The sequence below is a fragment of the Xylocopa sonorina genome, chromosome 4, assembly GCF_050948175.1.
Source record: "Xylocopa sonorina isolate GNS202 chromosome 4, iyXylSono1_principal, whole genome shotgun sequence".
NCBI lineage: Eukaryota > Metazoa > Arthropoda > Insecta > Hymenoptera > Apidae > Xylocopa > Xylocopa sonorina.
The window spans coordinates 10,869,718-10,882,311 of NC_135196.1; the positions used below are offsets into that span (position 1 = coordinate 10,869,718).

The 12,594-nt window shown below is 44.0% G+C and overlaps 1 protein-coding gene across 2 annotated transcripts in view; it reads right to left on the reverse strand.

The window, feature by feature from the left end:
• Positions 1–12,594, reverse strand: part of LOC143422921 (furin-like protease 1) — a 167,524-nt gene that overhangs the window by 17,380 nt on the left and 137,550 nt on the right. The window contains exons 2-10 of one of the 2 annotated variants that reach the window (XM_076893901.1): positions 8,713–8,934; positions 8,387–8,515; positions 7,210–7,375; positions 6,814–6,986; positions 4,572–4,989; positions 4,373–4,490; positions 3,828–3,909; positions 3,335–3,545; positions 531–1,265 (exon numbers count right to left, since the gene is read on the reverse strand). In XM_076893901.1, coding sequence (XP_076750016.1) covers positions 531–1,265; positions 3,335–3,545; positions 3,828–3,909; positions 4,373–4,490; positions 4,572–4,989; positions 6,814–6,986; positions 7,210–7,375; positions 8,387–8,515; positions 8,713–8,934 — 2,254 coding nt within the window. The remainder of the gene's footprint in view (positions 1–530; positions 1,266–3,334; positions 3,546–3,827; positions 3,910–4,372; positions 4,491–4,571; positions 4,990–6,813; positions 6,987–7,209; positions 7,376–8,386; positions 8,516–8,712; positions 8,935–12,594) is intronic. The other variant, XM_076893900.1, reaches the window with a different exon arrangement.

The following is a 12,594-nucleotide window of genomic DNA, read 5'->3' on the forward strand; positions in this document are numbered from 1 at the left end:
AAATATATATTATAGGAACGTTTTGAAATCGTTTCAGTGACGCAAACGCCACCATAAAATAAATAATATAACAGTTCAGTGGAACTGATTCATCCCAAAGAAATATCCAAATATCGTCTCACAGGATACATACGAACAAGCAATAAGAAAAACTAAGGGCAGGTGAACAAAATTAATAACGATTATAATGAAGTGCAATCAGAGTAACAATATACGGTACGAAAAAGAAAACTAAATCATATAAAATTCACTTAATTCCGTAAAATGGATGCACTTCTACCGTTCACATTTTACTACTGTGACGAGATGCAGTGAAATTAACCGCATGTAACGTGCAACCGTGGATGTAAATGCAACTATCTCTAATCATTTGAATCCAAAAAAAATTAAAAAAAAATCCAATCCTGTTCTCAGAAAAAAAAAGGTTACTTTAAATAGATACCACAACATTATCTCATCTCATTAATCGTATTATCCACGGACTGCCCATTACACGAGCACAGATCCACAGGTCAATGAAAGCAGAATACCCTTGTCCAAGTTCTTCGAATCGAACTGCTCGTCCTGGACGAAGTCGAGGCCCTTAGCTCTGGTCTCGTGCTGTCCAGCTCCCCTCGCACCGCCGTATATAGGATAGAGGGGATAGAGTTGTTGGATTTTCGGGTATTGCTGGAATATAGCTGGCACGTTGTTGATGGCAGATTTCGCTGGCGGTTTCATGAGGATCAAGCCTCTCTGAAGAGGCGAGGCAGTTACTATGTCGACGATTCTTTGTCTGCTGGCCACTTTGGTGGTCGAAGTCGTGGTAGGCGGGCTGGTTTGGGTGACGGTAGTAGCGATGGGACTTGGGGTGCTCCTTCCGCGTGGCCTCGACGTGATCAGCCGAACTTCGCCAGCGGCATTAGGTCCTCTGGCCGCGTTCAACCCTCGCAACGTCTGCACGGTAGGCTTGGGTGTGGGTTTGTTCGCGGATTTCCCGTTTTTGTGCTGACCACGCGACTTTCCCTTTCGCTGCGGTTGTATAGGCGCGTTCACTATGTAAGGAGGGCTGAGACTACCCGGTTTGTCGATCTTGTGTTGAGTCTGCTTGTTCTTCGAGCTCATCAGGGAGTTCTGCGCCTTCGAGAAGGTCGTTTCGCGTGATTTCACGAACGGCCTCCTGGGTATGTTCAAACCGGCAGGATTGTACAGGGCGTATTCCGTGCGATCGGGCAGCGTCGATGTCCCGTAAAAGATCAGCGCCCATTCGTGAAGCGTCGCACGACCTGATGGTTCGTCGTTTCGCAGGAGGAGAGACAGAGGGGAAATCGGAGAGCTTTATTATAGCCTCAGTAATGATCAACATTCGATAAATGATATAGCAAGAACATTGAAATATATATGGAGTATTTTCCAATAATTAATTTCAGTGACTGTAACCGCGACGCAGAGACAAGCTGCGACTAAGCTTTACTTTCGTCCTCGTTTCTAGCGGAGTCTAAGTGTTAGCTTGATCGTTGGGACCAACTCGTACACAGTTTGCTATTCGTCGCGAACGAAACGATGTCTTATCCGAATCCTTCTCCCTTCGTCTACGATAGTACCGACGAAACGTAACGTCAAGGGATGCGAATAATACCGCAGAGGGATGCCAAGTTTATTAGCGGTCGGGGATCAGAAAATCATCGGCGACCAACAGGTGCGATTCTCGGGTAACACAATATTGTGCTTGGGCAACGACAACGGAGCGGATCTCGTAGCAATGTGCGAGGGAATCAACGCAAACACGACGTGTAATGGTTTGAATACCTGTACTTGGAATGTACCCTGCATATTACGTGGCATAATAGGGCAGTGTTCTATCTTGCGCGTGGATACACCAGGCTACAAGGGCGCAAGGGAGTACGAGCCGGCGTTAACTCGAACTTTATGCACATATCGGCTTTAACGGGGTTCCTAGCGTGAAGTGCTTCTGACGGTTCCACCCTGTACAAGGTCAGCTTCCCCTAGCGCACCGCGAGACTCGTGGCTGCCGGATGGAGTCGCAAGAGAACAGGCCTCGAATATGGAATTATACCCCTGGGAGGTAATACAGCAGCTTACGTGCTCCCACATGTACGGTTTACGAGAACTCCCTTTATGTCCTTCGAGATGAGTCGATAAGATAGCAGCTGGCTGCACTGTTACTGCTTCGGATTAGGTGTTAGAAGCTACAGGACTGATGGTACACCGTGTACCATCCCTTGTGTTGCAATTTTACGGAAAGTTTCCTCTGTGATTGCAAGCGAAACGGATCTCTACGCTTATCTACAATATGTCTATGCCACATATCGAAGTATACGTAAGAAAAGCTGCGGTTATGATCGTTTTAAAATTCTTCTTTATTAATATTTCCTCGCCAGTTGTTCGAAGCGAAGGTTCGCCTTGTATTCTGATTTCTTTCAGTGGGAATACTCAGTTCGATGGTCGAGTGTTATAGAGTTTCGAACTTTAGATATCTTCTCAGCTGTCTCGTCATAATATATCGTTTTAATGATGATAAAGGTGACGCGCGAGCACCTGCACCCCGAATACACCCGACAGACGAAAGAAGTTGTTGGAAACTTGTGATTCATGGGTACAACGAGCAGAGATGCATCGTCCGGGAGCAAATTTTATGGAACGAAGTTTACGTGGCTATCAACTTTAAAGGATCTATAAAAGCAACCTGAAGTGGTCTTAATACTTACACAAGGTCAATTACTTTTCTTAGCGAGTGAAAGCTATCTCACTGAAAGGGTAGTGCGGGTTTGAGATCAGCTGAGAGACCAACTCGATGAACTTCGTCACTCGCGATAACGATTACTCTGTGTAGCCTATCTAATTTTGGAATATCATTCAGAACGATTCGGTTACAACACGGTTAAAGATTTTTAATGTTGGGAAAATTGAGTTCATCTCTTTCCTTCATTCCTGACGTTGGAACCTTTGAAAGAGTAAAATGTTTGGAAGGTGTATCGCTCATATGCTTATTAATTGCATATGAAATTTTTCCCTGAATATGACAGAGACATATGCATATGTTTTAAGGATTCAAAGAGCATGGATTAAAAATTCTTATGAAAGTGAAAATGTTAATTTTATGCTGCTATTCATTTTAAAAATATTATCTCCAATATTGGTACTCTGTAATGGAAATGAATTACAGGAGATACTTTATTCGACAAAATTTCGTTTGCAATTTAACGTTTCCGTAAGGTATGCGATCCAATGCAGAATGTCATAAAAATTTTTAACACGAATATAACTCGATGTATCCGGGAGCTCTGTACGCGATAAAAGGAAGGAACAAAAAGACCCATAACAATGGACTTACCTTGATATCGACCCTCATTGTGGATTTCGAGTTTCCACGTGCCGTGTGGTCTTTCTCCCCAAGTGTGAACCGACATAAATGGCCATTGATTGAAACCAGCCTTCGAGACGTCGTGAGGCCTTTTCGCGAGGAGGACACTTCTCGTACCTTGAGGTGACGTTAGTTGTATCTGAAGATCTCCTCTTCTCGAGGCCAAGAGCGAGACCTTTGCCTATGACACATAATCGCACCGTACAAATAATTAACTTAATCCTTTCACTGATAATAAAAAAAAATGCTGTACAGGCTGGGCTCGGAATTAAGTTCGATACTTTTAATTAAAAACGTGAAAAATAATTTCGCGTTCCGCATATGCGTTCGTGTCACTTTCGAGCAAATGTTACATCGGGCAAGGAAACACGTGAACCAATTCCACGCATCAAACTGATTGAAACATTTCCAGAAGAAAACGATTAATTACCCTAGCTACTTACGCGAGTGATGTAGTACTTACCTGTACGTGCTCGAGAAAATTAACATCGCTACACTCCTTGACGTGCAATTCCAGAGTTAGCTGACTCTTTGGCGGTATTGGCCTACAACGCACACGTGAAATGTAGGTCAGTCGCAGATACCAACAGCACGCGATTTTTTAATTTCATTTTTAATTATATATATATTAAAGATTTCGTTAAGAGTATCATCGCGTGTTCGTTACTTTTATTATCGATCAAATTTCGTTATATTACGCCAAGGCAAACGGGATTGGAATCGTCCGTATTAAATCAGGTGCCGTGCACTGCAGAAGCTATTTCCTGGGGATCAGTTTATCGTCATCGGAGGAGGGCAAAGCGAGCTGTACGTGGTGGAAATATTGATAGATCGTATTGCGTCGTCACGTCTCACATAGTAATTTATTTCACAAAAGTATTGCTCTATAAATTGTATCTCCGATACCTTCTGCCGACTTGATATTTAATTAGAGAACGTACGGTGTCGACGAGAAATTCGTGTTATCGAGTTACATTAAACCATCGCGAGAATTATGTGGTAACTAACCTGCCCATGTGTGGTGCTGAAACCTCGCACTTGTGCTGCTCCGGTACCGTTCGCCATTTTCTGGCCACGCGCACCATGGCTGCTGCATCCATCAGTCCGTAGCCGAAGCTGTGGCTCACTGAAGAAAAAGATTCGAACATTCTCACTCTCCTAAAGTGTTATCGATTCGTTTCTTATCTTGTGTTATCCGTGAACTCACCGTTCCTTCCGACACCGTTGGTGACCCAGTCCATGGCTTTCAGGTTGGCGGGTTTCGCCGTTCTAACGACGATGTGCTGCATGTCTCTCCAAGTGAGCTCTTTGTTCGCCTCGAGGGCAAGGGCGCAGATACCAGCAGCCAGGGGTGCGGAAGCGGACGTGCCCGTGTGGCTGCTCGTACAAAGATGATGCAGGTCAGTGGTCACGACTTGTTTCTCCCCCGACGAGCCGGAACTGTAGGTGGTAGCGAGCGTCGAGGAACAGGCCTCGCTGTACCAAGGCACCTGACCGTTCTCCGTCGCGCTGCTGATGGACAGCGTCCAGATGCTGTTCGTATAACCGTCGCAATTGCAGTTGTCGTGATCCCTGCCACCGTTTCCCGACGCCCACACGAAAATTGACCCTTTACCGTTGCGACCCTGACGATCAAAGGGGCGAACTTAGCAACGCGTCACGCGTCTGGTCAAAGAGCCTTTCAGAGACTCTGTTAAAAGGTTCGATTGATCGGCTAGACTTAAGCGAACACTTTTTCTCATCGTATTTATACGATACCACTGTATCGAGCGTTTATCACACAGGATAATTACATTTTTTTCTTGGATATTTTTATTTCATACGAACTTATTGTGAATCAATAATGGTTCTCTTTTACTAATGATTAGGTACTGATACGAGACTGAACTCTAGTGTTCGATTTTTGAATCAGATAGAGAGTTTATGCAGTTACCGATGCTACTACTACAGTTTCTGTTGGTCCAAGGATTGTTCCATCATAGACATAATTGGATTAGTTAATATTCTGTGTTAAGTGCAATCCTGAGGCACCTAAATACATAATTAAAACCATGACCTCCTTTCAGACAGAGTTGTGTTCCATATACCGCGGGCGTTACTAAATGACAGTTTCAATTTCAATTTCTTTCATATAATGTATCAATTTTCAAGACTACAATTTAACATTATCGGTAGTTTTACTCGTAATAGGCAGAGAGAGAAAGAGGTCTACGTTCAAGTCTATTGAAACAACCGCGATAGAATAAAATTGAAGGAGAGCACTATTTAAATAATCGAGTTTAAAAGTTATTATGCAACTTTCGCTATGACGATTCCGTCGAAGTATTCGTTGGAAATTTCAAAGTATTTAGCGCACACCGAGTATCGCGGGGAGTACTGCCAACAGTAACTGTCTTTATGAATATTTAACGGTTAACGTTGAATCGAGCAAACGCGATTTAAATTCAGAAGTAAGAGTAATTATACTGGAAAGATAAATTCATATTTCGGTGCAATACCAGCGGGGAATATCATTGAGTTAATAAGAAAATCGAAGGTAAAATATATTCGCGTGATATTCAAATGTCGTCGAACACGAAAGTGATTCCCTTGAGATACGCTAAAGATAGCGAACATAGCGAAAAACGAGGGACAGTGAAAGTAACGTCCAAAGCAGTAGGAAAATTCGCAATTTTTCTTCACGTCTCCATCGCACACGGAACGGTTGCGACGGTTAATCAACGAGGCGTTACTTCTGCAGCCCCGGTGGCTTTGTAAAATCTTACCCCCCGTTGGAATTCTATTTTCCGACAGTTCCGTTTTAACGAGGTCACCGGTCGCAAAAGCAGCTTCCGATATTTGCATATGACTTACGAGCACCTCGCAGTAAGTAAGCTTGAAATGGTAATGCGTGCAGGTACAGAGGCCCGGGGTGCTCGCTTAAAAGCACCAATTTGGGAACTTTCTGAGGATTGACCTCGTCGACCGAGTCTGTTAAGCCCGGTCTAGGCAAAGAAGTTCCTCGTTCTGCGGCGTGATCGAGTTACGGTTGACCCGGGCAACGGAGCCACGTCGCCGGACGCAGGAATCATTTTTCGATCGGTCGGGTAATTATCGGGGCCATTAACGTTCGCGGCTAAGGACAATTACCGGACACCTTGCTCCTTTTACGTCGCGTCACCGCATCCGTCGAAAGCGAGCTTCCGCCTCGTGCAATTTCGATCTATCATTGCCTCCAGAGACTCTTGGCGAATAAAATCAAGAACATTTACCTAACCGTTCGTTTATCGCGTTTAAAAAATGGAAGAATGCAAATTTTATTAGAGCCACATTTGAAACGAAAGGAGATGTTTCGATTTAAAGGCTGAGAGAGAGAGAGAGAGGCGAATTTTCAGAACGCGAATTAAAAGTGTGCATCAGTGACGAAAATCTGGTTCGATTTGCGGTAAATAGGTTGAATATTTAACCACCTTCGTGATTCCTTCGATGAAAGCTCTAGTGGCAAGTTCACCGGGACCATCGACGGTTTTTCCATCGTCGTCCGGTCCCCAGGAGGCACTGTAAATGTCAATATGCTGGGGGTTCAAGCTCAGAGATCTCGCCTCGACGGCATCCGTTACGTCCCCATCCAGCATTTTCACTCCTTTATTATACAAACAGAATAAAAAAAATGCTTAATTAAATTGCTCAGCTGGAATCGAACGTTCGTATTATAGTTTTACGAATAATACAACGTGCAGATGATAGGACGGAATTACTGTTCGCAATCGTAAAACTAGTTTTAATCGCGAAATTGCCCGTACGAGACAGACATTCGCGTGGATACGTATTTTAATAGTCGAACTCTATTCTTCGAGTACACTCACCCCCAACGCCAGCCCCAAACGCGACTCCCACAGCGCACATGGAATTGTTAGCGGTGGCTGCCACTTCACCAGCACATCTGGTACCATGTCGATTACTGTCTAAAACATCGTACCGTGGCATGGGATCTTCGTCGTGGTTATTGACATCGTAACTGGCTTGTGGGTCCTGGAATAATTATTTTATTTTTCCTCGTCAAGTATCGCACGTTACCCTCAACGGTACTGGACACTTACGGTTATTAAATCAATTAAATAAATACACCAGAGAAGATAGTAAAAACTGTGCAAACGACTGTCACCAGAGAGAACTGAACAGTTTAACAGGACTATTTCCAACCCACGTATCAATTTAAAATTCTTTTTCGAATATCTCGTTTACGTCGATATCGAGAGCTGCTGCTGGGTGCGTCTGATCACGGAGGCTCGTATCCACTGTCGGATTATGGGAGCTCGATACACATTTCTCTGCGGTTGCCTTATTAACCCCGGTCTTCGCCAGTAAACATACGCGGTTCCCTGGTGCGGTCCAAGTTTCGAGCTTCTACTGTTTAACTCGTCGGTTGATTCCCAGCTCTAATCCAGTAACTTTAACAATTTCGGTATTACGGCACGAACTCGCTATTTGCGCCACGGTAGACTCGATCTTCCGAGTATTTCTCGGTTTACTTTATTGCGGACGGTAGTTCGTACAGAGCAATCGTACCTAACATGTTTCTTTACGATAATTCTACACGGAACGACGTTACCCGTGGCAACTAGTTCGAATTAAACGTTTAGTATGTCGGAGAGTACCCTCGCAAGAGTTTCCAAATACCAGAGCAGTTTTTGGCACGGCTGCCACGCTCGGATACCCTCCGTATTCCCGTACAGTTTGATCCGCCCTGTCCGCGCTGTTTGCTTTACAGCCACTCTCGATCCTCGTGTTACGTCGAACGGATCCTGATAAATTACTGGAGAACCGTATATACCACGCTCTCCCTTCGTCACGACACCGTGTTCTTTTTTTTTTTTTTTTGCTTCTTTTAATTCCGATCAAATGAGAGAAGTTCCAAATGCGTGTAGGTACAATTGAAAGCGATCGTGATGGATGGAGTCGAGCAGACTCTGGCTACACAGATCGATCCGTTTGATCCGTTTTCCTTTTTATTAACTCGAGCCAGGAAACGTCGATACTTACGTAATTTTTATACAGGTCTGGATGATTTTTTTCCAATCCATCGTCGAGGATCGTGACCACGATTCCGCGTCCCGTTATTCCTTCTGCCCAAGCCTCCTGCACGTTCATGTCCAATCCCTTTCCCCTATTCTGAAACAACCGATCGACGATCGTATAGTAACGTGCAATTCATACTAATTGAACAGATCTAAGCATTAATTATTTTTTAATATTCTCCGTCACGTATCAGTGAAAAGACAGATATGTTTAATGTCAGAACATTATCAGTCGAGTGTTAACTAAACTTGCGCGTTGCGCAGCCGTGGGTGAATGAAATGTTCACTAACCAAATACCACATTTGAGGCCACATCTCATCGTTCAGAACAATTTTCAGGTTGGACGGGCCGCGTTTGATTATCAGATCCCGTTTCGTTCGTGACTTCACCCGTTGCTGTTCTGCCCGACGCACTCTGCGGTCTTCCATTAGTCTTTGGTGCACGCCGAGATGCGGCTCCGCGGACCGTTTCACCACCGACGAGTGCACCATGTGGTACCAGTCGTCGACTATCTGCAACAAAGAACGATCTCATATTAATACCACTCGACCTGTAATCGCGTAGCAGTCTGCTTGGATAATTAGTTTCGCATAATGTACCGGTAACAAACGAATTTTCGTACGAGACATCGTTTCTGAATCGCGGCTGTCCGCTTCATGCCAGATACAATTTCCGTTTCACGTTTCACCCCCGCGTGTGTGTGTACGTACATTCGTGGCTGGTTGCTTCAGCTGAAGAAACTTAATGATATTCAGAGACTAGTCGCGTCGTTAAAATAAACGTACGACTGGAAAGAGCCGTTAGAATACTATACACGCGTATAGAATTCTCGTGAAGAAATGAATAAACAGATCTTCCAGGATATTCCAAGGATACTCGAGGAAGATTTTAATAATTTTTTTTCGAATTGGATTTTCAAGTCGAGGATTATTTCCGCGCTTGTAAGGACTTCGCACAATTTGTCAGGGAACTTGTATGGATTTTGTTCAGTTTGTAAAAGAACCGGACTTTGTGCGAATTCAATGGACTTCAGAGAATTTATTGAGCTTCAGCGAACTGTATTGAACTTCTGAACTATATTAAACTTTCGCTCAACCCGGCACTTGGGACTTCATGTTACTTCGCCGCGTGTACATGTATTATATTATTATATTACATTTCATATTACTATTATTGGTGTCGTTCGCATATCTCGACGAATGAATACAAACGTTAGCGTTAAAACTAGAAATTCAGAGATTCGCCATTTGCTTCGTCAAAGAGATCTATATTCTGTCTGAGTAGGAAACAGTCACAGAACATCAAGAAGGAAACCGACAATTTAGGAGCTACGAGGGCGCGAACGCGTCTTTGACCTTTTCAATTTTTCCCTCTTCTTCTCCGTGGCTTCCGCTATGCGCTTCTTAGTCTTCTCGACGTCGACATTAAGACCGTGCTTAGGGGGACACGCGCTCCTCAGGAACTTTGACATCTCACGATTCACAGGGCTTAGCCGCGGCTTCTTTATCTCCTCCACGGAGTAACGATCGCGTCTGACTTCCGTTACCACAGGTGGCTGCGGGTCCAAGTTGTTGCGCGACTTGAAAATTTTCAGTTGCACCAGATATTTCTGTCTCTTCCATTCGCCGCTCGCTTTGCACGGTTCCGCGTTAACTTCGAGTGACGCGCGATCGCGAGTTCCCGTTTCCTCGATCGCAGGACGCTTGCTCGAACTGCACTTCCGGGTGGACGCGTTAGGTCTCGAGTCGTCGCTGACATTCTCTATCTCTTTCTTCGGCTTCGCCTGGGTTTTGCCTTCGTGTACAGAAGAAACATCGCGTTTTACACCTTCTGGTGGCGGATGACAAGGTCCTTTAGTGGGCATACACACCTTCGACGAAGACTTGCGAGAGTCACCGCTGGATTGGCCCCTGGTTCGATGCTTCGTACACGAAGACGGATCCATCGACGAAGATTTGGAACTGTCACGCGCCAGGTTTCGTTTACTGGATTTTTCGTAAGGGACGAACAACATTGGGGAAGAACTGCTCGATGAGCAACGTTTTTTATACCGCTGCTTCGTGTTGATCTTCTCAGACCAGTGAACAGACTTTGGGGGTGGTGGGTCAGGTATTTCCTCCCTTTCCTTCGGAAGATTCATTAAATCAGGATGTTTTACCTTGCCACATGTATCCTTGGGCGATTTTGCGTACTTGGGCTCCTTCGATTTTTCAATTTCGCAGTCTTTGAACGCGTCGCGTTCAGAACTTCGCACGTAACACATTACTCTGTCCATTTTCGAAGGCTCGCGTTTGCGTCTATGCGTATCAGACGCTGTGGTATTTTTGGCAGACATTTTCTCACTTTGAGAGCTTCTAGTTTGATTGGATTCAATTTTTTGGGACTCGTGTTTCTTGGTACTTTCTAACGATTTTTTAGCTTCATCGAAACACTTTGTTTCCGTCTGCTCATTGCTGTATCTTGCTGGTTTATCGGAGTGTAATGGAGTTGATGTTTGTATCGAATGATAATATTCAGCGTTTGTATCTCGCGTGTCAGTTTGGCAATCATTTTTTGCAGGTTGCTTTAAAGTGTGATCTGGTGTTTTGGAACATTCTTGTCTAGAAGATTTCTGAGAATTATCTGGAACCTCTGTCGATTTAGTCTCTAATGATTTCTGACAATCAGATCCTTTATTTCCTTTGGAATTTCTTTTGACAAGCTTGAAAGGAACGTTTCTGCTCGAGGAACTAATTGTTCGTGGCACGTTCAATAGTCTCAGATACACAGCCAGTTTCTGAGAAAAGATACGATTAGAAAATTGCACGCCTGCTGGGACAATTCGTTTCCCAGTTGAATTGAAATTCTGACAGTCGATGCCAAAATTGTATGGTTTCCTTACAGCTGTACGTTTCGCGAAAGCGATTCTGAACGTGTCGTTTAATGCTGTTATGGAAGGCAATCTTTTGCTCGAGATGAAATCAACTATTGCTTGTGAATTGTATTCTTGAAACCCGGGTAAACGTGCAAGGATATCCTTCTTGGAATTATTTGCCAAGTCCTTTGCTTCGTAGACTCGTGTATATTCATTGCAGGGATTTCTGATTTTTCGCAGCGACGATTGTGCTTTCGAGCATATCTATCAAATTAAATAAACGATGATAAATAGCAATCTCGAAGCACAAGATAATAAAATCGCAAAATCTCTAAGCTACTCTGCTCCAAGTATTTATTTCCTACTTCGAATGAAATCAGAAAAATAAATAACCCTAATATTTGCTCCTCAACGATTAACCTTTTCATCTAAAATAGATCGTTGTGAGCTTCCCAGTGAAATGAAGTGTTTCATTAAAAGAAAACCGTTCTTTGATCCCCTTTACGACAATGCGGCAGCATATCGTCGAATACAACCGGCCTTAATTACGAGGCTTTCCCGTCGGTCTCGATGAATTTGCGAGGAGTATCGTGGCGAGTCAAGATGCCTCTCACGCTCTTTGACGCGGAGGACAGCTTTACCTTTCGAAATAGAAGTCCCAACATTTCCTGCGACGAGTCGTCGATGTATCTTACGTCGAGACCTCACATTTTTCCCCTTCTTTTCTCGTCTCTCGCAACCGCTCCCTCAGTTTAGCCGCTGGCCCCTTTTCATTATTAGAATAACGATTTCGGGACACGAAGAGTATCAGATGAGGTTTCTATTGCCTTTTAAGGTTAATTACATAGATATTGGCGTATCGAATACCCTCTGCTTAACGGAAGTTAGCACGGGTATCTCGTTCTTTGACGAATCTTCACGGAAAATTTATTTACCCTGACATAGTTCCTTGAATGAAATGTACTTACGATGACAATTTTACTGAGAATTTTTACGCTGTCATAATGGATACGAATGATCAAGTGGCTTCCACTTGTTCGCACCTTCAAGTCGAAGACACAGAATTATCCTGAAACGCGAAGAAACCATTCTCTATCGATTGCTTCACAAAATCGCACAGTGGAATAATTCCACTGTTTTATGGCCTCGAATAAAAATAAAATAACCGATGAAATCCACTTGGTCGCTCTGCGAGCTGTTCTCAATGCTTTTCCGTCACGCCGTATCTACGTAGAGAGCTTTGCGCTGTACCAGCAAAGCTGACCAGCGGCGAGCAACAGCGGGGAACCGGAAACCGTGCGACAGTCCCTAAAAATTT